At 41.8% G+C, this 18,657-nt stretch overlaps 1 protein-coding gene across 1 annotated transcript; it reads left to right on the top strand.

The window, feature by feature from the left end:
- Positions 1-4,572: 4,572 nt before the first annotated feature.
- Positions 4,573-18,337, top strand: LOC119725079 (juvenile hormone acid O-methyltransferase-like). Its single transcript, XM_038196441.1, has 5 exons — positions 4,573-4,732; positions 6,337-6,519; positions 8,935-9,245; positions 15,118-15,253; positions 18,324-18,337. Exons 1-5 carry the CDS (start codon positions 4,573-4,575, stop codon positions 18,335-18,337), a joined length of 804 nt encoding a protein of 267 aa, XP_038052369.1.
- Positions 18,338-18,657: the final 320 nt, after the last annotated feature.

The following is an 18,657-nucleotide window of genomic DNA, read 5'->3' as shown; positions in this document are numbered from 1 at the left end:
TGCAACCTGCTGTCCGGCCGTACACTCGAAACCAGCCTAGCGGTGCTATTCTGCATTATGCAGCAACGCGGGTGGGGTGAGCGCAGCGGAATCCCCCCCCCCCCACACACACACACCCATAATGTGGACATTCTTTTGTTTTCGTGCAAGAAAACTCTTTCAACCATTTTTTTTCCTATGATTCCTTACAGCGTTTCTTTTCTATTTGCTATAGACAAACCTTACCCCCAAATGCCTTTAAACCGGTTTTCCAGAGAGGGGGAAACACTGTGTGGACGTGGGCAAGTCCACACAGCGTCGCTGCTCCCTTTATTGTGGACCTCTTTTGTTCGGAAGTCCACACAGTGAATGTAATATCCCAGCTAAGGCGAGCCATCAGATAACAGACCGTTCGGGTACCGGGTCCGGTATGCTAATTTCTTTCACCCCAATCGGTACGAAGCCAGAAGCCACCCGGTTACTGAAGCGTGACACCCCAATCGGTCCAAACTGGTGACTCAGGGTTTAGTCTGGCCATTGTTGGAGGATTATTCGGCCCGCTGGGATTACCAGCGGCAACTTCTATGAAGCTCATCACAGTCATTGTTGCCTACCGGAGGATTAGCGCGTCGCAAATTGGTTCCTTTGTGATGAGCCAGAGCCATGGTGCAGAAGCCTGGTGGAGTTAATCCAGGCCGATCGGTTCCATGCAAGGTCCCAATCCCTTCAACATACTGGGCGGGCTCAACCCCGAACGGTCCGGGGAGGGATTCTAATTTGAGGGCTCGCCTAACACATTCACGTTGTGACACGTTGCCAGAAGGTCAGGTTTTTGTTGCTGCAACGTGAGGAAAATGACGTTGCGGCAACGTAAAAATGTCGAATCGCTTGCGCGTTGCTACAACGTTATCACACAACGTTACAATGACGTTACCACAACGTAAAAGCAACATACATCACAACCTTTTTTTGGACGTGATTGTTACATGATTACAACCTTGGCGCCACGTTATTTGCGACCTTATTGACACATAACAGCAACCTTTACGAACGTTATTGCAACTTTGTTGACACGTCACTGCAACTTCATGGAAACGTCACTGCAACTTACTGGACATGTTAAAGCAACTTATTAGACACGTTAAAGCAACTTCATGGGCACGTTACTGCAACTTTATGGGCACGTTACTGCAATGTTTAATATGGGGACGCTACTGCCACTTTAGGAGGATGTTGCTGCAACTTTGTGGGCAAGTTATTGCAACTTAATGGGACGTTTCTGCAAATTTAAAGGCACGTTGCTGCAACTTTGTGGACACGTTACAGCAACTTAATGGACATGTTGCTGCAACATGGTGGTCACCTTGCTGCAACCTACTGGGCATGTATGGAGAAATGTTTCTGAAAACGATAATTAAAACAATTAAACATACATGTATTTAACTTTTCTCTAATTTTATTAGAAAGTGTGTTCAGCAGAAACAACAATATGTAAAAATTACTAAAATGCGATCACTAAAATGGTGAGTGTAATTAATGCTCACTGCGAATAATTGAACATTTCAATATGCACATATTTCTGAGCTCTAAAGATCGGTTCATACTTCAAGTGAAAGCAAATTTTGAAATGTTGACGTCGAAAACATTTGACTCGAAATTCCCCAGAGTTAAATGTGGTTGACTCTTTTATTTTTCACATGTGTAGCGCTGGCGTTAATCATTGCCGTAACTTCAAAAAATAAATCTTGAAAGGGATACTTGAATATAGTTTGTTCGTGAAGATATATCTGTATTCAGGGAACTTTTTATAAAGCCAAAAACCCTGCATTTCAAAATATTGACATAACAACATGATTTTCTAATTACCTCCATGCAGATTGGATATTTGCCCAATCTAAGTTTTAGAGTAACATTCATATAATGGAACCTTTATCAGAAGATTATCCAGAAGTAGAAGTAATTGGATTCCTTGATCAGCAAGGTTGTCCATATGGCACTTCCCCAATGACACGAATCTGACAAGAAAATAAGAAAAGCGGAAAAAAAGGTATCAATTAAACATTATGAACTATTTACTATTTGCTGCCTTACGCTTAAACACTCACTGCGTGTCACGCTGGCTCACTAGATGCGAAATGTAAAACTATCCAGATAGTGTCTGTCTTCTTAGTATACTTCAAGCAGAGCTGTGCCTGTGTTTCTACAATCTTTAACCCATGAGAGACGGGAATAAATAAACGAGCCTCCTGTTTCAAGTTGACCCTGAAGTCAAAGATTCAAGGATATTTCTCAAATTGAAAGGGTAACCAAAAATCCTGTTTGAGAGTTAAAGCGCCACTTGTTTAACGCATTTTTATGTTCAAATGCATGTACGCAACGAACAAAAAGTTGGTTCTTCCCCAAGTTTATGGTTTTGGAAGTCGGCATTGCATTAGGTCTATGGTGCTCGTTTCAGAAGTGTATTTAAGGTGTTTGTCGCTGATATCTTTGGACCAATCAATTTAGCGACTGCAATGGTTGGTTTCTTAATACCCGTACCTTGAATCTTGACCCTTCTGGATTACCAAGCACAATCGCCTACCATTTATAAAAGATGTCATGCGATGTCATGCTGGCACCTGAATATAATACCGAAAATATTTGATTACCACAGAGCTCAAGATATTTTTTTTTAAGTTAACTTGAATTTCTCACAAAACAATTTCATTAAATGTGAAGAAGAATCGTCCAGTAGCAGTTTTGATATTCGCATAATTATTTTGATAAAAGATCGGTTGTCCACGCTTCTTTTAAATTTCAGCCCGAAAGTTTATTTACTTTTTTCAATTGCTTTTTTCCTGCGAAATACATTCATTTTTGAATGAGACATCTAACGATAAAAACCAAAAACGTCATTCAATTATTGTAGTCGGCTCTCGCCCGGGAGGTTCTCGCAAACTTTTATTATTATTTTTTTATTTTTTTTTAGAGAGAGAGCACGGGGCACGCATCTTTTTGGCGCATGACTCGAAAAGAATGGCTTTGTTAAGGCGGACGTGGTAGTGTGATATAAAATGCGGAGTTGGATGGATTTGGCTATGCATGCATTGGGTTCACGGTCTTGAATTTTACAGTATAGATTCATTTCATGAATACATACATGGAATGAATATAAGTGTCTGGTGAACATGGGGTAATCACTTAACACATTCCGACCAAGGTGTATTTGTAACACATTTTAAAAGTTAATTTTACCATCTTACAGAAATACATGTACAAAAGGTCAATGTATGTTGAATTACGGCAACAACATTGAAGAGAGGTATGGGATGGTCTTCAAAAATAATTAGAAACTTCTTCCCTCGAAGACTGATGAGGTTAAAAGTTTCAACATGCCAGTGCACTGGCTGCAGGATGTACATCGTGTAGCCAGTGCACTCGGGTATAGATACCTGTGTAGGCCTACCTGGGAAAAATAACGATTTATTTTTTTTTTTTTAGGTTGAGAAATATGTAAAACTAATCGAGTTTGAACACAATATAAAACTGATGTCTCCGTGCGCTTCAACCCAAATATGTCTTATTTTCACGAAAAACTATAGGCTATACAAATGACCCTTTTTAGGAAAGGATTTCCTAAAGTTAGCGTATTTTTCATTCATCTTGTGACAGTGCTGACCTGACCCTTAACCCTACTCCATATACACTATGGGCAAGTTCCCATAAATCAAACCTTGGGAGATGGCCCAAAAGCCCGGATTGAAATTGTATATGCTTGTTATGTAAATGCCAAATGAAAGCCAGATTACCGTTTTACGTGTACGGTCATGGTACGTGAACTTTAGGCCTGACCCTTGAAACTGAAATGCTAATGCACGTTGCTATTAGTACACCGTGCACAGTGACTTTGAGCGGGAATTCTATAACGGGTGAAGCAGTATTAGTAGTGTTCATGCGTTTTACACACATACGAAACGGACGTTTTGGTCCCAGCCAATGAAAAAGCTCTGACTTGCTAGCTCCGCCCCTAAGCTCAATCAACCACGACCCGTCAACGTCTTTAGAAATTAACAATGGACAGGATCGTGACATTTTTTTCTTGTAACAGCGGATACTCGCTGCATGATTTTTGTTTTAATTTAATGCCTCGCGGCATATGCACATGCAAAACGAATGCCCCAAAAAGATAAATTCACGAGTTATGTCTTGTGGTTGTTTTATTAGTGATTTTTTTTTTGTTCGACTGCTGAAGCTGGTCTTGTCAGTTCAAGCTGGCGATGTGCGTTTGATTTGGGGCTTCATGAAAGCATGTGTATAAGACCGCGCTGGAGGGTTGTAGTTGTTGACTAATTAGCCAAAAGGAGAGGCCCGGCCAGGATCCTCCTGGTCAGGACACATTTATTTCCGATCATATAAAATAAATGTTTCAACGAAAATAAGTATAGAATTTCTCTAACGATGATAATTAGGAAAAATATCACGGGTTTTTTGGTTTACGTTTTTAAGATACATCTTTAAAGACCACCATAAACAAACAAAATGTAGCAAAACTTGTCAGAGGTTTTATTTAATGTGCCCACATCACACAGTAGTCCAGGCATGCTCGAGCTATATATGCGGTTTGCTATTGTTCATGCTGCCGCGGCGGTGACGGATGCTGCTGCTGTCGCGGTAATTGCTGCTGCTGCTGTTGTTGCTGCTGTTGCCGGTGCTGGTGCCGCCGCTGCTGCTGGCGTGGCGGCGGCTGATGCCATTGATGTTGCTGCCATTGCGCGTGCATATACGGCCAATGCATTTTGTGATCGGGGGGGGGGGGTCCACTCCCAGCTCTGTCAAAATAGAAATTAATTTAAAAAATGCTAACCCCCCCCCCCTGCTCTGACACCCAAATTGTGTTTACTGGTAATAATGTCCGCCTTTTGACAAAATACGGACAGAGCAAGCTTGGTTAGGGGGTTAATTTACACTATTCTGTGATATAGTGTTAATACTCGTCGGATTTGAACAGCGCCCCGTTTGAAAGTATGGTGCTACGGCGATCAATGACGGAACCACTGCGGAACCACGGCGATCATGGCGGTGCCACTGCGGTTTATGCCGTACAAGCACCGCAGTGGCACCGCACCTCCGGTGTGACGGGGGTATGACGGGTAGGGGAAAACTATGAAAAACTACCGCCGGTGTCACTACGGTGATGGCGGTTTTGACCAAAAAATGTAGTGGCACCTTGCCTCCGGTGAGACGGGGGTATACTCTTTACACCTGCCATTGATCACCGTGAAGCTCAGAAGGATAACGTTAGTGCCGTGATGGTTGATTAATGAGTCCGCCATTATACATGCATGCACACAGGGATATTCTGAGACACACTCAGCTCAGGTGGGACATAGTTCATAAAGACTAGTTTTGCTTTAGTTTCATAGTCTCTCTAGACCAGTGAAAAGCATCCGACATGAATTTCGGCGAGTAACGATTATACTGCGGGGATGGCTGATTTCCCCAACATTCCGTCATGCAACACATCGACTAGTCTTAGTATCATCCGTTATCCACGGAGCCAACTCCTGTATAACGTCTGATATGTCTAGACATGCAGATTAATGCAAGCCGCGCTCCAGCCAATTGGAGTCGACTTTACTAAATCGTGACCGTCATTTCATTCCCAATTAAATCAGGACTAAAACTGTGATTGATCAATTTGAATGCAGTGTTTTGTAGTACAACAACAGCCGGGCGCGCATTCGCGTAACATGATACAGAGCGCCGTCACCACCATGACATGACGCGCAACGGGTGAATGACCGAAGACCCGAAATCGAAAGAGCCCGCTGATTAGTCAAAATCTAGGAGGTCAAGAGGCGGGGTCTAGTTTAATCAGCAAATCTTAAGAATTTTAAAACACATTACCAAACGAATTAATTTTCTTCTAGTTTGGAGATCACGCCAGCCTAATTGGTCCAAAAGAGTCTATCTATCTGACTTTCTTCCCCAATTTATGGAATGGGGTGGGGGGGGGGGTGGGGGGAGAGAACACTGTGTATGCCATATGTACGGGGTGTCTAAAAAGTCGGCATTTCGTGCGTATTATAGCATGCTTTATGGGCTGCTCGCAAACTGAGGTCAAACAGGGCTGTGTGCGTGACATGACGTCGTCACGGGGCTTTGTTATCTCTTGGCCAAGGTCATCTGGCCGACTGCGCGCTTTGTCTGGTTTACGTTGGGTCAATTTTGACCACAAAGGATTTGAAGATGCAAAACGCGTCTGATACCCGTCAGTTCAGTGTGTGAATGAAGTCATTCGGGATTGTTCAGACACTGTCATAGTTCCTAAAGATTATCATTACTTTCATATAGTCTGTTTTGGCCAGTGAAAATTAGCATCTCTCGTGAATTTCTCAGCGAGTAACGACTACTGCGGGGATGGCAGATTCGTCCAACATTCCGTCATCATGCAACACATTGACAAACTGGAGTTGAGACCAGGAGACACGGTACTGGACGTTGGATGCGGTACTGGGGAAGAAACCAAGTCAATGGCAGGGAAAGTCAAGAGTGTAACAGGTAAGATTCAGTTCCATTCCTCGGCTTCTGCATCGCCAGCAGCTCCAGGGAGGAGGTGTTGACGCACCTATTTTTCCGGCTATCGTAGGTGGATTTTTGTGTTTGTTTTCTCGAGAAACTACATGCGAGCTGCTATATAGCCCATAAAGCCTCCTATGATATGCATGAAATGCCGACTTTTTAGACACCCCCTTCCCGTACGTATGGCATACGCAGTGTCCCCCCTCCCCCATTCCATAAGTTGGGGCAAAAAGAAAGATAGATGTCCTGTACATACACTGTATGTTTTCGGTGTGGCTGTTCTTGCACAGTATAATGTACATGTATAGGTGTACATGTATAGTTCATGTACATGTACATTTTGTTGTTGTACACCACACAGCATTACGAATGCTTAGTACACTTGCTGGCTATAATATTGTTGAAAGAGTCTATTATTTGTTAACGTCGCGGTTTCCACATTTTTTTCTTCAGCAGTGATCGTCAATTGATCACGATTATTCAGTAGTTTTATGGGAAAGTTATGTTTATTCATGAGAAAAAAAAACAACGTCACACCATTGTTGTTACTTAATGGATTTTAGTGCGATGAACTATATTGGCTCGCCCATTTTCCATCGACTATTTTTATGCCCCGCCGGCAAAGCCGAAGGGGCATGCTGTTTCCGCCTTGGCCGTCCGTGTGTGTGCGTGTACAAACACTGCCTTATGGGGCACCGGAACAATGGGAGGTACCCCACAAGGAATGCCCACCGACTTAATTGCGGGGAACCGTTTTGGTACCCCAAAAGTTTATTTCACGAAATAGATATATGGATTTTACTCAAAAACTAGGAATTTCCAAGGTGGGTTGATTTGTCTCAAATGGAAGTGTTTTAGAAATGGGATATTTTTTTTTTTTTTTTTTTTTTACCAAACCAGTATATAGTATAGCTTGCTAGTATAACTTATAAGTTTGGACCCCATAAGACAAAGACCAAGGTCATTAGGATTACAACAATATAGGATTTATTTATTTATTTATGTTTACCAAACCAGTATACATGTGCAAATGTAATCACTCACTAAAATATTAGGGGGCCTGTACACTGTTTATACATGTTTTTTGTATAATCAATGTGGCGTCTCCACCCGTTTTTTCTTTGACAGTCATATGTTTAATTGAAACAATAGAAAACAAACACATGTACGTATACATGCATTACTAAAACTTGAGACTTGCACTGTAGTATATGTACATGTTTATGCATTTCTGTGGGTTCTCCTTAGGATTTGGAGTCACTTTAGGACCCCATAGGCCATCTGTTCTCATTATTAAAAACCAAAGAAATGATGTCACAATGATAACTTAAGCTTACTCAAATAACCATATTTTCTTTTGATAATTTAAAAATTCTTATTTCCATGTAGGCCTTGTGAATGCTCAAAGGATTATAATAAAAAAAGATTTGCCTTTGAGAAATGTCTTGCTTAAGACTGAAAATATCCAGTCAGTTTGCTTAAATCATATCCAATGACTTCCCAACAGAGAAGCAAAAACCAAAAATTAATTATGTGATCATTGGCATCAAAACATTACATATATTGCCTATAGAAAACAATAACAATGTCAATGAACGTTCCATGTGACCCAGGTAAGTTGATGTTAATAGAGTGGTGTTATGTGATGGAAATAGGCATAGTTGTGTTTTTAACACTACTTTTCTTGTTGTTCTCAAATTGTATCGTTGGGATAATGTTAGTTTAAAGGAAAACAAGCCTCCGACAACCCAAGTGTCTTTCACCTTAGAGCAAGGAACTTGCTCTATGCTTCCACAACGTGTGATAAATATTCATGTCAGCATCGGAGGGGGGGGGGTGCAAGTGCAAATAATTACAGTGGGGGTGTGTGTAAAATTGAAAAATCACCGCCCGTGGGAAAAAAAAACCCAGGGGAGTGGGGCCGGATATTATTCGATGCTTGGGGCGCTGTTCAAACAAAACTGTAAATACGTTTCTATGAACAAAATAACCGCATTTTAGTGCCAGTTCCGAGGGGGGGGGGAGGTAGGATTTTTTTTTTTTTTTTGGCGGGGGCAAATTCCCCCATGCGGCCATTCCTCAGCCCCTCCCCCCCCCCCCCCGCCCTCCCCCGTCCCCGGTGGCGCCGCCACTTGCGATTAGAACATTAATGAGGGCGCTTTATCATTTCAAAATGTTTCATAGTCATAGAGTCCTGTAGTTTTAAATACGGCGTGTCCTGTGTCACCATTCTAACGGTCTTTTAAGCACACTATCCTCCAGATTAACTTCGCACACACAAAAAACGATCATTCCACAGGAGCTCGCATTTTCAACAGCAGTTTGAAGTTACTCCAAAAAACCGCTAATATACCACCATATCAACCAGAGTGCCTCTGTTCCCATTCCCTTTAGGTATTGACGCTTCAGAGGAAATGGTAGCGGTGGCCATTAAGACCAACTCGGCACCAAACGTAGCATACAGTCAATGGGACGCCCGAGCCGTGGGAGACAACCCAGACTGGCGAGAGGGATTCGACAAAGCTGTCTGTTTCTTCGTTCTTCACTGGTTTCCCGAGCAGACCCAAGCGCTCCGTAGCATCTCGGCGTGTCTGAAGCCGGGCGGGCAGACACTTTTTATCATCGACAACCACGATGACCTCTTCATTTTAACCCAAGCGACTTCCTTCTTGAAAAGTCACGAGAAGTGGGGTGCTTTTGTCCAGGTACATGTATAATTAAACAGATATCCTTCCGAATTTATTTAGATCGAGCTTTTTGGGGATTATTTTTGTTGTTTGGTTTGCGTAATGATCAAGATGCATTCATATTCCGGGTCGAATCTCAGTCCAATAAAAATTGTTAACTATACAGCGTTGCTGATTTCGTCTTAACGTGGGGGGGGGGGGGACCAACAGCATAGAAACAACTACCAAGTGGTAGAACGCCACGGCGGTCGGGTCATGAAGACGGCTTACGGCACGGGCTGGTCTCGGGCTGGCCGTACCGGTACTTGGAGAGTACAGAAAACAAAAACGAGTGGGGCGTGATCTAATATGCAAAAATATGCAAATGAGATGCATTCGCATCAGTGCGCAACCGGTCTTCGAATGCAAAGCTGTAATACTCGAGTTACCCTGACATTAGTCAGGCAGCTTAGGCCAGCTTTTGGAATGGATGTGGACATTCCGGACAAAAGCGCCTAATTGTTCATACATGCTCCTTATTGCCTTAGCTTTCAATTTTGGATAGGAACCAACTTATCCAATAACAATATGGAGGCCATCTTGGCTTTTAAAGATGGTTTTCATTGAAAACCTATTTTACCCATATCTCATCTTTTAAGCCAATAGGAGTACAGTTTTGGTGTATAAACATACATGTTTAGGGTCAAGGAATGCAACTGTACCATTTGGGATGGTATCAAATGGTTGTCCAGATACAGTATTGTTGCCATCTTATTTTTGTAGATGGCCGCTGGCATTGAAAACTACATGTGTTGCCACTTAACATTGAAATCTTAGTGTCTAAACATTGATTTTCAGGGTCAAAGAACGCAACTGAACCATTCGGGTTAGTGCTAAATGGTTAATTTGTCCACATACATTCGGTGACCATCTTGGATTTTAAAGATGGCCGCCATTGAAAACCTATATCTACCAATATCGTTCTTCTGAGCCACTTAGGATTACAATCTTGGCGTCCAAACATCCATTTTCAGGGTCAAGGAATGCTACTTCACCAATTATGACAGTGTCAAATGGTCAGTTTGTACACTATTGTGGCCATCTTTGATTTTGAAGATGGCCGCCAGATAATAATTGCATTTACTGATATCTCAGCTACTACCCCATATCAAATCACAGTCTACGTGTCAAAACATACATTTTCAGGGTCAACTCTTTTACAATTCTTTTATTTAGGAGAGACAAAGATGATTTTAGTTATACACACAAAATAGTCAAACTGAAGATAACATTTCTAACAGAATACCGTTGATATATACCGCAGTCACCGAAAATAATGTATGAATTATAAGTAAAACAGCATTATGTGAGAATAAATGTCATCACTCACACAAGTTTACAGTTTAAAATTGCGCGCCCTAATTCCATATTAACTAGTTCACTGCAGGCTTTGGAGGCCACAGGTAACATGGTCCAGACAGGAACCCATTACTGTTTTTGTTCATGTTCGACAGTTCGAGTGCCTGATCCTAAAAATGATTTTCCCTATTGCTGAAACATCCCTTATCCGTCAGCAACCTGGATGTTACATCTCAAAGATTCCGTTCGAAGCCTTAGAAGCAAAACATAGCTCAGCACTTAGCCGTCCGGAACACCACTGGCCCCTTGGTCCCTTGTAGCCTTCCTGTCTACTTTAGGGTGACCCTCCATCGTATCCTGTCATTCCCCGTAACAAAATTATAAAGACATTGGACAGCCTCCGAAATGGGAGCCAAACCACACACCCAAAGATGAATCGTTTTGGCTCCGTGCCATTCTTCAGCAGAGTATGCGTGCCCCGTCTGGGAGAGATCAGCCCACACCATGAAACCTGACCCAGCTTTAAGCAACATGCAGGTTGATCACTGGATGCTTGAAACCCACCAACACAAGTAATTTGCACCTCCTTACTTGCATTTCCTCTTCGGATTTTATTGATAAATGACGAGTGTCGCCTCCTCCAGGGACGGCAAGCTTCGGCACAAAAGGCTGAAGTCAAGAAAAGCTTCCTCAGCCATGTCCACTCCTTCACAACATCCAGGGAAGTGGCAAGACTCCAACACTGGAAGCAACGACAGAGAGCAAACGCCCACCGATTGTCATGGTTAGACTATAACAACGGCGGAAAACCTCCCAAAAGGTGTTACATCGACATGGGTTAAATGGAAAACTATAGGCCACTTAAGAACCAGGACTAGCCGATCACAGACCCGCCTTAATCAAATGGAGCTACAAAAGTGGTTCAGCTGCATGTAGTTGTGGAGAGGCAGAGCTGTATCACATCCTGTAGTGCCAGAGATTTCTACCTGCCTAGGTTCAAAGATGGCATTGACCCACTAAACAGGACGGTATTGGGCCGATACCATCTAATTATGGGTTTGTTGTGGCAGTACCATACAGCCTAAACGGTACAAGACCAGAAGCGGGCTAATGCTGGCTCGATTGCGCCAAAACGGTTCCGTGTTGACGGTACAGACACCACAGAGACGGAATTGGTCAAGTGCTTGCCCTATTAAATGGCAAACAGTAATGGTAACACCGTTCAGAGCCTGCTTCGGACAAGTGCTGGTCTTTTTAGGGCAGCAAGACGGCGCGCAGCCTGAACCGGCCATTGCAGGTCCTTACGATAAACCATGATGAAAAGACGGGAAAAGTCCTGAATCGGTCCCTTTATGGGAAACCATAATGGCAAGACGGTACACAACCTGAATGGGACCGGTTCCGGCCCTTTCAAGTCAAACCATAATGGTAAAAAGGTACATAGCCTGAATCGGGCCAGTGTTGGTCCTTTTACGGCAAACCATACGGCCGCCGTATTAAGTATCTGGACAAACTGACCATTTGGCACGATCCCAAATACATGAAGTACTAATCCAAATTGTTTTGTTTCGTTCCAGGACCCTGAAAATATATGGTAAGAATCCAAGATTTAGATCCTAAGTGGCTTAAAAATGCAATACATGTACACGTATTCTGAGATTTAGGTTTTAAAAGGCGGTCATGTTTCAAATACAAGATGGCCACAATACTGTATTTGGATAAACTAACCATTTGACACTATCCCATATGGTACAGTTGCATTCCCTGACCCTGAAAATGTATGTTTAGACACCAAAACTTTAATCCTAAGTGGCTTAGAAGATGAGATATTGGTAGATATAGGTTTTTAATGGCCGTCGTCTTTAAAATCCAAGATGGTCGCCATAATGTCATTGGATAAGTTGGTTCCTATCAACAATTGAAAGCTAAGACATTGAGGAACATGTCTGGAAAATTTGGCGCTTTTGTCCGGGATGTCCACATCCATTCATTAAGCTGCCTGACCTTACATGGCCGGGTAAAGTGTCCATCAACCAACAAACCAAGGGCGGATCCAGAACACAATTTTGGAGGGGGCCAAACGAAATTTTGGTCCCCCAAAAAGTGGGTCAAAAAATGACGGTGTGAGGTTCAGGGCCCGCTTAAGGGCCCCGAATTTGTGTTGGATTCTATATGCTCTGTGGTGTGATATTATGGAATTTCTTACCATTTTAAATATTTTTTTTTAAAAGATGGTTGCTTGCCTTTATTGTGACGTCCCTTCAAAAAAACCCCCAAGAACAGGGGTTTGTTCGGGGGCGAGGGGCATGTCCCTCTTTGTCCCCCCCCCTCCCCCCCGTATCCGCCCTTGCAACAAACCAACCCACCAGCCACCCACCAACCAACATAAGCAGCTCAAGCCAACGGCGTGTTTCACACCGCCGTGAGCAAAATTGAAAAGCGGATGTTAGTGTTCGCTCGTACTACCCCGCCCTGCAAACATCAGACGCTGGGATACTCTGATGAATTCACGCTCTGATTGGTTGGTTTTGCGTGACCTGTGACCTGCGCGTCATCACAGTAATGACTCAGCAAGGTTTTAAACGGTCGTTAAGACCGAGTCACTACTCTTTTATTCCAGTTTAGAGATTTTTTTTTTTTTTAAGCGTAATAATGTAGTAAATTCTGTAAAACTTATCTGTGTAGTAAATTTACAATTCCCGTCACTTGATCAGGCTCCGTTTCGAATCACGAACAGTCGGGTTCCATTATACGACGCGGACGCTCATAATTTTGTCTACATGGTCCGCTATGAAACAGTAAATCACATCTGGTATGGAATGCACGTATTTCTATGAGAAGGTTTCGGATAGCATTTGCACACATTGTCTAACTGCGGTCTTGGACAGCTGCAGCCAGATTCTTTATACATAGGTCTTAGGTCACTTCATTCACAGGATTCTGTGAAGCTCATCGATTAGCGTATCCCAGCGTCATGTTTGCAGGGCGGGGGGTACTAACGAAATGTTAGTGGTGGCCCAACGTGACTCATGGGGGCGCAATTACCAAACAAGTAAGTTTACAGTCAATTAACAAGCTGACAGGTATATAGTCCGGTTAATTTAGAATAAAACGGGAGCTGACCTAGAAGAAATTGCAATAAAAAGTATTTTAATGCTATATCACGCTAAGGAATGTGATCATGGAGTGGAGAAGTGTTCACGTTTTCTCTACTACTTTTTCATCATACGTATACAGTCGTATGGAGAGCGTCATGTTTTCTTTTGAGTCCGTTACTCGTCAGAATATCCGTTCACATCACGTTTGAGACTTTGCGAGACACGACTGATCACAGCACACGACTTTTCTATGCCAACCAATTATTACAATATTTGGTAATTTACTCTTTCGCACAATACTATAGGATATTTTCTTGAAAAAAAAATCAGGAAATTTGAGATTTTTTTTACTGCCCGAATTATTTATTAGTTAAAATATATCACTTTGTGCTCAACCATTTGTTTCATGGAAAAACTTTACATAAACAGGTCTACTTGATACAAGGGCGGGAAACCATTTAAAGTTAAATTTCAGGTGTCTACCGCACTAGGGCCGGAGTCTAATTTTAAAATATTAGGGAAAATATCCGAAATCTGAGATTTGTGTAATCCTTTTTTTGATGCGTTAGGGTCATTGGCATAACTTATAAATAAGATATAAATCGTCCAAAAAATGAATGTATACTCGAAAAACTTTTTGAAGGCAAATTAACGGGACTAACATCTTGAAGTGAAATTTTTGCTGAATTCTGAGATGAAGAGAAAAGAAATTAGGCAGCGTGACATGTAGTATCTATATAGGTAATAAACGTGCCGCAGATCAAAGTCTTGGGCCGGGGGCAGGGGTGGACCATGCCAATTATGTTTCAATAGTAATAACAAACCGAGGTCTGTTCCATCCTGAAAGAATCATTTCGTCGGGACTCAAGTATGCTTTTTTTGGAGTAATGTATTTCACTCTTGACCAGCGGCGGCGGAACACTTTTCAAACTGCACAAACCTCAGTGTTGAATTTAACACTGATATTATCTTTATCAGACCATGGGTATAACAAGTTTACACCCCTGGTCCTATATAGATACCACCATTGTTGAATTTACACCACAGTTTTTGCAGTGTAGTGCCCTGTATAAAATGAAGACTTGAATCAGTCGTCTGCTGCACTCGCATGAGGTCATGCATCCTAAGCATTAGCATATACAGACATGTAAATCGAAGTAAGTCACTAGACGAATTGTTCGAGGTCCCAAATTTTTATCTTAAAAAAAATGATTAAAAAAACACCCTTCCATTCCACAGAAACAATTCGATTTTTCACATTGCTTGAATGGTTTCTATTTCAATTTGTTCAAGGTCTTAACTTAAATTGACCGGACTTTTATTAAACATGCGTGGAAAGGCCTTATTTAAAGCTTCAAGCTAAAGAGGTGTACGTACAGTTCACATGCCGACCGGCCTTTTTGAGACGGACAGAACGGTAATAGAGGTGTATTGCCTTGGCTTTTGTCTTTCAGGACTACAAGTCATCACTGTTCATGTGGAACTTATCAGTTCAAGAAACGCAGAAAGTCTTCAAAGCGTGTGGCTGGGCCGAGGCTAAGTGTGAAGTGCGGAGACACGACGACGTCCTGTCTGAAATTCAGTTAAAATGTAAGCCTTTGCAATCAAAATGGATAGCTTTCGAACCACACGTATCCCTTCGAGCTTCAAGCCCAAAAACTTGTCCACGAGAAGAATTTTATCATCACACATGTTTCTAGGTCAATAACCCCCGCATGCCTGGACATGCACAAGATATAGGTCATTCACGTCGTCCGGGATTGTTTACAATCTGTCTGAGCTCTGAGCGGCACAAGGGGTTGACACAAAGAGATCGGCGGCACTTGGGTTGGCCACTAAGATCTCCAATTACTACACAAACTGGTATTAGGCGCCATCTTGGCTTCTGTCTTTCAACACTCCTTACTCTTGAGTGGCTAGGGTCTGGCCAATGGTAGTCTACAGGCTTGTGGTGTTTTTGTGGTGTATAGTAGGGGTGAGGATTACATGGAAGCTTGGCCTAATTGGCCCACTGAAAAAAAATATGACCATATTTGGAAAATGTGGAGAATTTTATCTGCGGCTCGATGCTCGAAGTGCAATTAACAATTTCCTTTTAATACCAGTACCAGAGAAGTGGACGAAGCCGAAGAGGCTTTAGCAGTATCAACGATATCAAACAAGGACGTTTTAGCCCAGACTTTATCACTCAAAAGGACCTTATTTTTGTCTCGCCTGAACTTTGTTCAGGAGAGAGACTATGCAATCACTTTGTCTATCTGTGTGCGTGTGTATGTGCGTCGTATATATATATGTGTATGTGGTATTTTGGTTAAAATTTCGTAACATTGGTCTCATTTCTAAACTTGACAACCTTCATACCTTCATAAACGTAATAAACTAGCAAATGTTTCTATAAATCACTTGCTTCGTATACAGTTATGATTATACAGATAACATTTACTAATGTTGATCTGGAATCTTCAAATTTAGGCCCCCCAAATAGCACTGTAAGCAGTTGGAGCCGAATGAAGACCAAGTTTTTTGAAAATCTCGGTAACGGTCGTCAAATTCAAAATAGTACATGACGCAGCAAAAGGTTCGCCCATATGACCCGAGTATACTTGATGCTCAAAATCGTCGTTGAATTCATTTTAAAAACTTTTTAATTAGCAATTAGCAGTTAATTAAACATACATTTAAGTCGGAAAAACTCGGGCGCTATCCGATTGTCTACGCAATAAATTCGGCAAACTTGGGACATTTTCGGAAAAAGGAGAAATTCCTCCCGCTTTGGTGTCACGTGACGTATATTTGTTATACAATGTATTACCGGAGGCTACCTGACCCAAGATTCATCAGGAATAGTCAGAATATTTTGGTCTGGGAACCAGACTAGGCCAAGGTTCGCTCGTACCCCCGCCCTGCAAACAGGACGCTGGGATACTCTGATGAATTCGAGCTCTGATTGGTTGGATTTTGCGTGACTTGTGACCTGCGCGTCAATACGGTCATGACTCTGCAAGGTTTGAAACGGCTGTTAAGACTGATTCATTATACTTTTATTCCAGTTTAGAGATGTGTTTCCGTTGGAAAAGCGTAATAATATAGGAAATTCTGTAAAACTTATCGGAGTTGTAAATTCACAATTCCCGTCACTTTCTCGGGTTCCGTTTCGAATCACGTACGGTCGGATTGCATTATGCGACGCTCCAATTTTTGTCCACATGGTCCACAATGAAACAGCCTCACATCCGGATTTGCCACACACAGCGTGCGGATTTGCCACTTCGTGAAAACGCAAAACGCAGAGGTCAGTGGATTCGCCAAACTTGAAAACGATGCCAATGTTGTGAAGCATTATTGTGTTTCCTTTAAATGTGGTCTGCGGCTGCAGGGCCGATTGGAATTTAAGTAATGCAATTGTCATGTTATGCAAGGCTGTCTTTATAAGTCAACCACTGTATTGTACTCGGCGCAGTTGGTCTAGGGGCGCCGTCGACAACGCCCAACATTTATTACTGTTCGCTTCACGATGTAATCTTATCTTATGTTCAGTTGAGTTGTCAGAAATAAATTATTTGGACCCAGAATTGGTCTCCGTATTTATATTTCTTTGAGTTTTGTCCTCGTCGATCCCGGTAGTGTTTAGCAACACAACATATGGTGGAAGATCCGGGTATCGATCCCGGTACCTCTCTGTTGTGTTGCTAAACACTACCGGGATCGACGAGGACAAAACTCAAAGAAATATAAATACGGAGACCAATTCTGGGTCCAAATAATTTATTTCTGACAACTCAACTGAACATAAGATAAGATTACATCGTGAAGCGAACAGTAATAAATGTTGGGCGTTGTCGACGGCGCCTCTAGACCAACTGCGCCGAGTACAATACAATACAGCTCTTCGCGCGATTCTACGCTCATACGCGCACAGTGAATACGTTCAATCGGCGTGGCCGCCTCGGTTTCGATCGTGTTACTTGCTATTACATGTACTTATTTTGTACAAATTGAACACGTTTGAGGATTGTAGTATGATGTGTACAAGTTTAAATGTCAGGATAACAGTTTATTTTAACTGGTATTGAATTTCCTTCAATGTGACCCTGGACAATATAGCTTATTTCTTATATCATTCTCATTGTAAGGGAAGTTTATATAGTAATGGTAAAGGGGTGGATCCGGGATCCAAGTTATGTAACTGTTCACATATCGGTGGCTGTAACTGTATGTATTTAACCCTAAATAAAAAAAATGATACAGAAAAGCTACTCTTTAATTTACCAGCACTTCTTCATTGATAAATGCAGGTACTTCTGGAGTTTACAATTAAGGAACATTTAAAAGAGATTTAAGTAAAAGCAGTTACTGCTTGATGTTATGTAGATATTTTTTTTTACATTTTGATAATTGTTATTCTTGAGATGGGCCGCCCTCACACTTTCTCCACTATTAAAGCTACAAAATTAATCACGATGAATCGATTACATCTGAGACTTTTAATGCTTCAGAGATTTTAAGAGTATAAACTCCATCGTTACTTAAAAAAAAAATCTTCGTTCATACGATATTAAAGAGAAAGTATCTGTTTTGCCTAAATAAAACTAAGTAATAAAACTATTTCCATGTTACTTCCATACAATTTTTAGTCACATGTTTGGTTTCTGGTTTTCAGTTGTCAGCTTGTAAGACATCCACAAATAGATTATGAGTCCATAATTGCACGCTTCAAAATCTTCAGTTTCATTGTAAGGATTTAAAGAAAATCTTACCCCATTGGGCAATCTTTAAGCTGTAAGATAGCAGTCTGAAGATAGTTGCTTTTAAATATATTTGCAATGGACATTATTAAGAAATCACAGAACAGATTAATTTCACACATAAGGGACTCAAGCATTTCAACTTAAAGGGGTTTTTGTGCAAGCTATGAGCCTAAATTAGGACACAAAGAAGGTTTTGTTGGAATCGTGTCTATCGTGCACAGCATCGCCTGCAAAGACAGAGAGATA

The sequence above is a fragment of the Patiria miniata genome, unplaced genomic scaffold, assembly GCF_015706575.1.
Source record: "Patiria miniata isolate m_02_andy unplaced genomic scaffold, ASM1570657v1 HiC_scaffold_18, whole genome shotgun sequence".
Classification (NCBI taxonomy): domain Eukaryota; kingdom Metazoa; phylum Echinodermata; class Asteroidea; order Valvatida; family Asterinidae; genus Patiria; species Patiria miniata.
The sequence above is the reverse complement of the archived record's forward strand: the minus strand, read 5'-3'. Positions and strand labels throughout refer to the sequence as shown.

Bases quoted from the DNA above. Each gene is read 5' to 3' on its own strand.
- LOC119725079 (XM_038196441.1), top strand. From the start codon at position 4,573: ATGCGGTTTGCTATTGTTCATGCTGCCGCGGCGGTGACGGATGCTGCT. The intron at 4,733-6,336 runs GTGCATATACGG...AGTGAAAATTAG, and splicing joins TGATGTTGCTGCCATTGCGC to CATCTCTCGTGAATTTCTCA. The intron at 6,520-8,934 runs GTAAGATTCAGT...CATTCCCTTTAG, and splicing joins GAAAGTCAAGAGTGTAACAG to GTATTGACGCTTCAGAGGAA.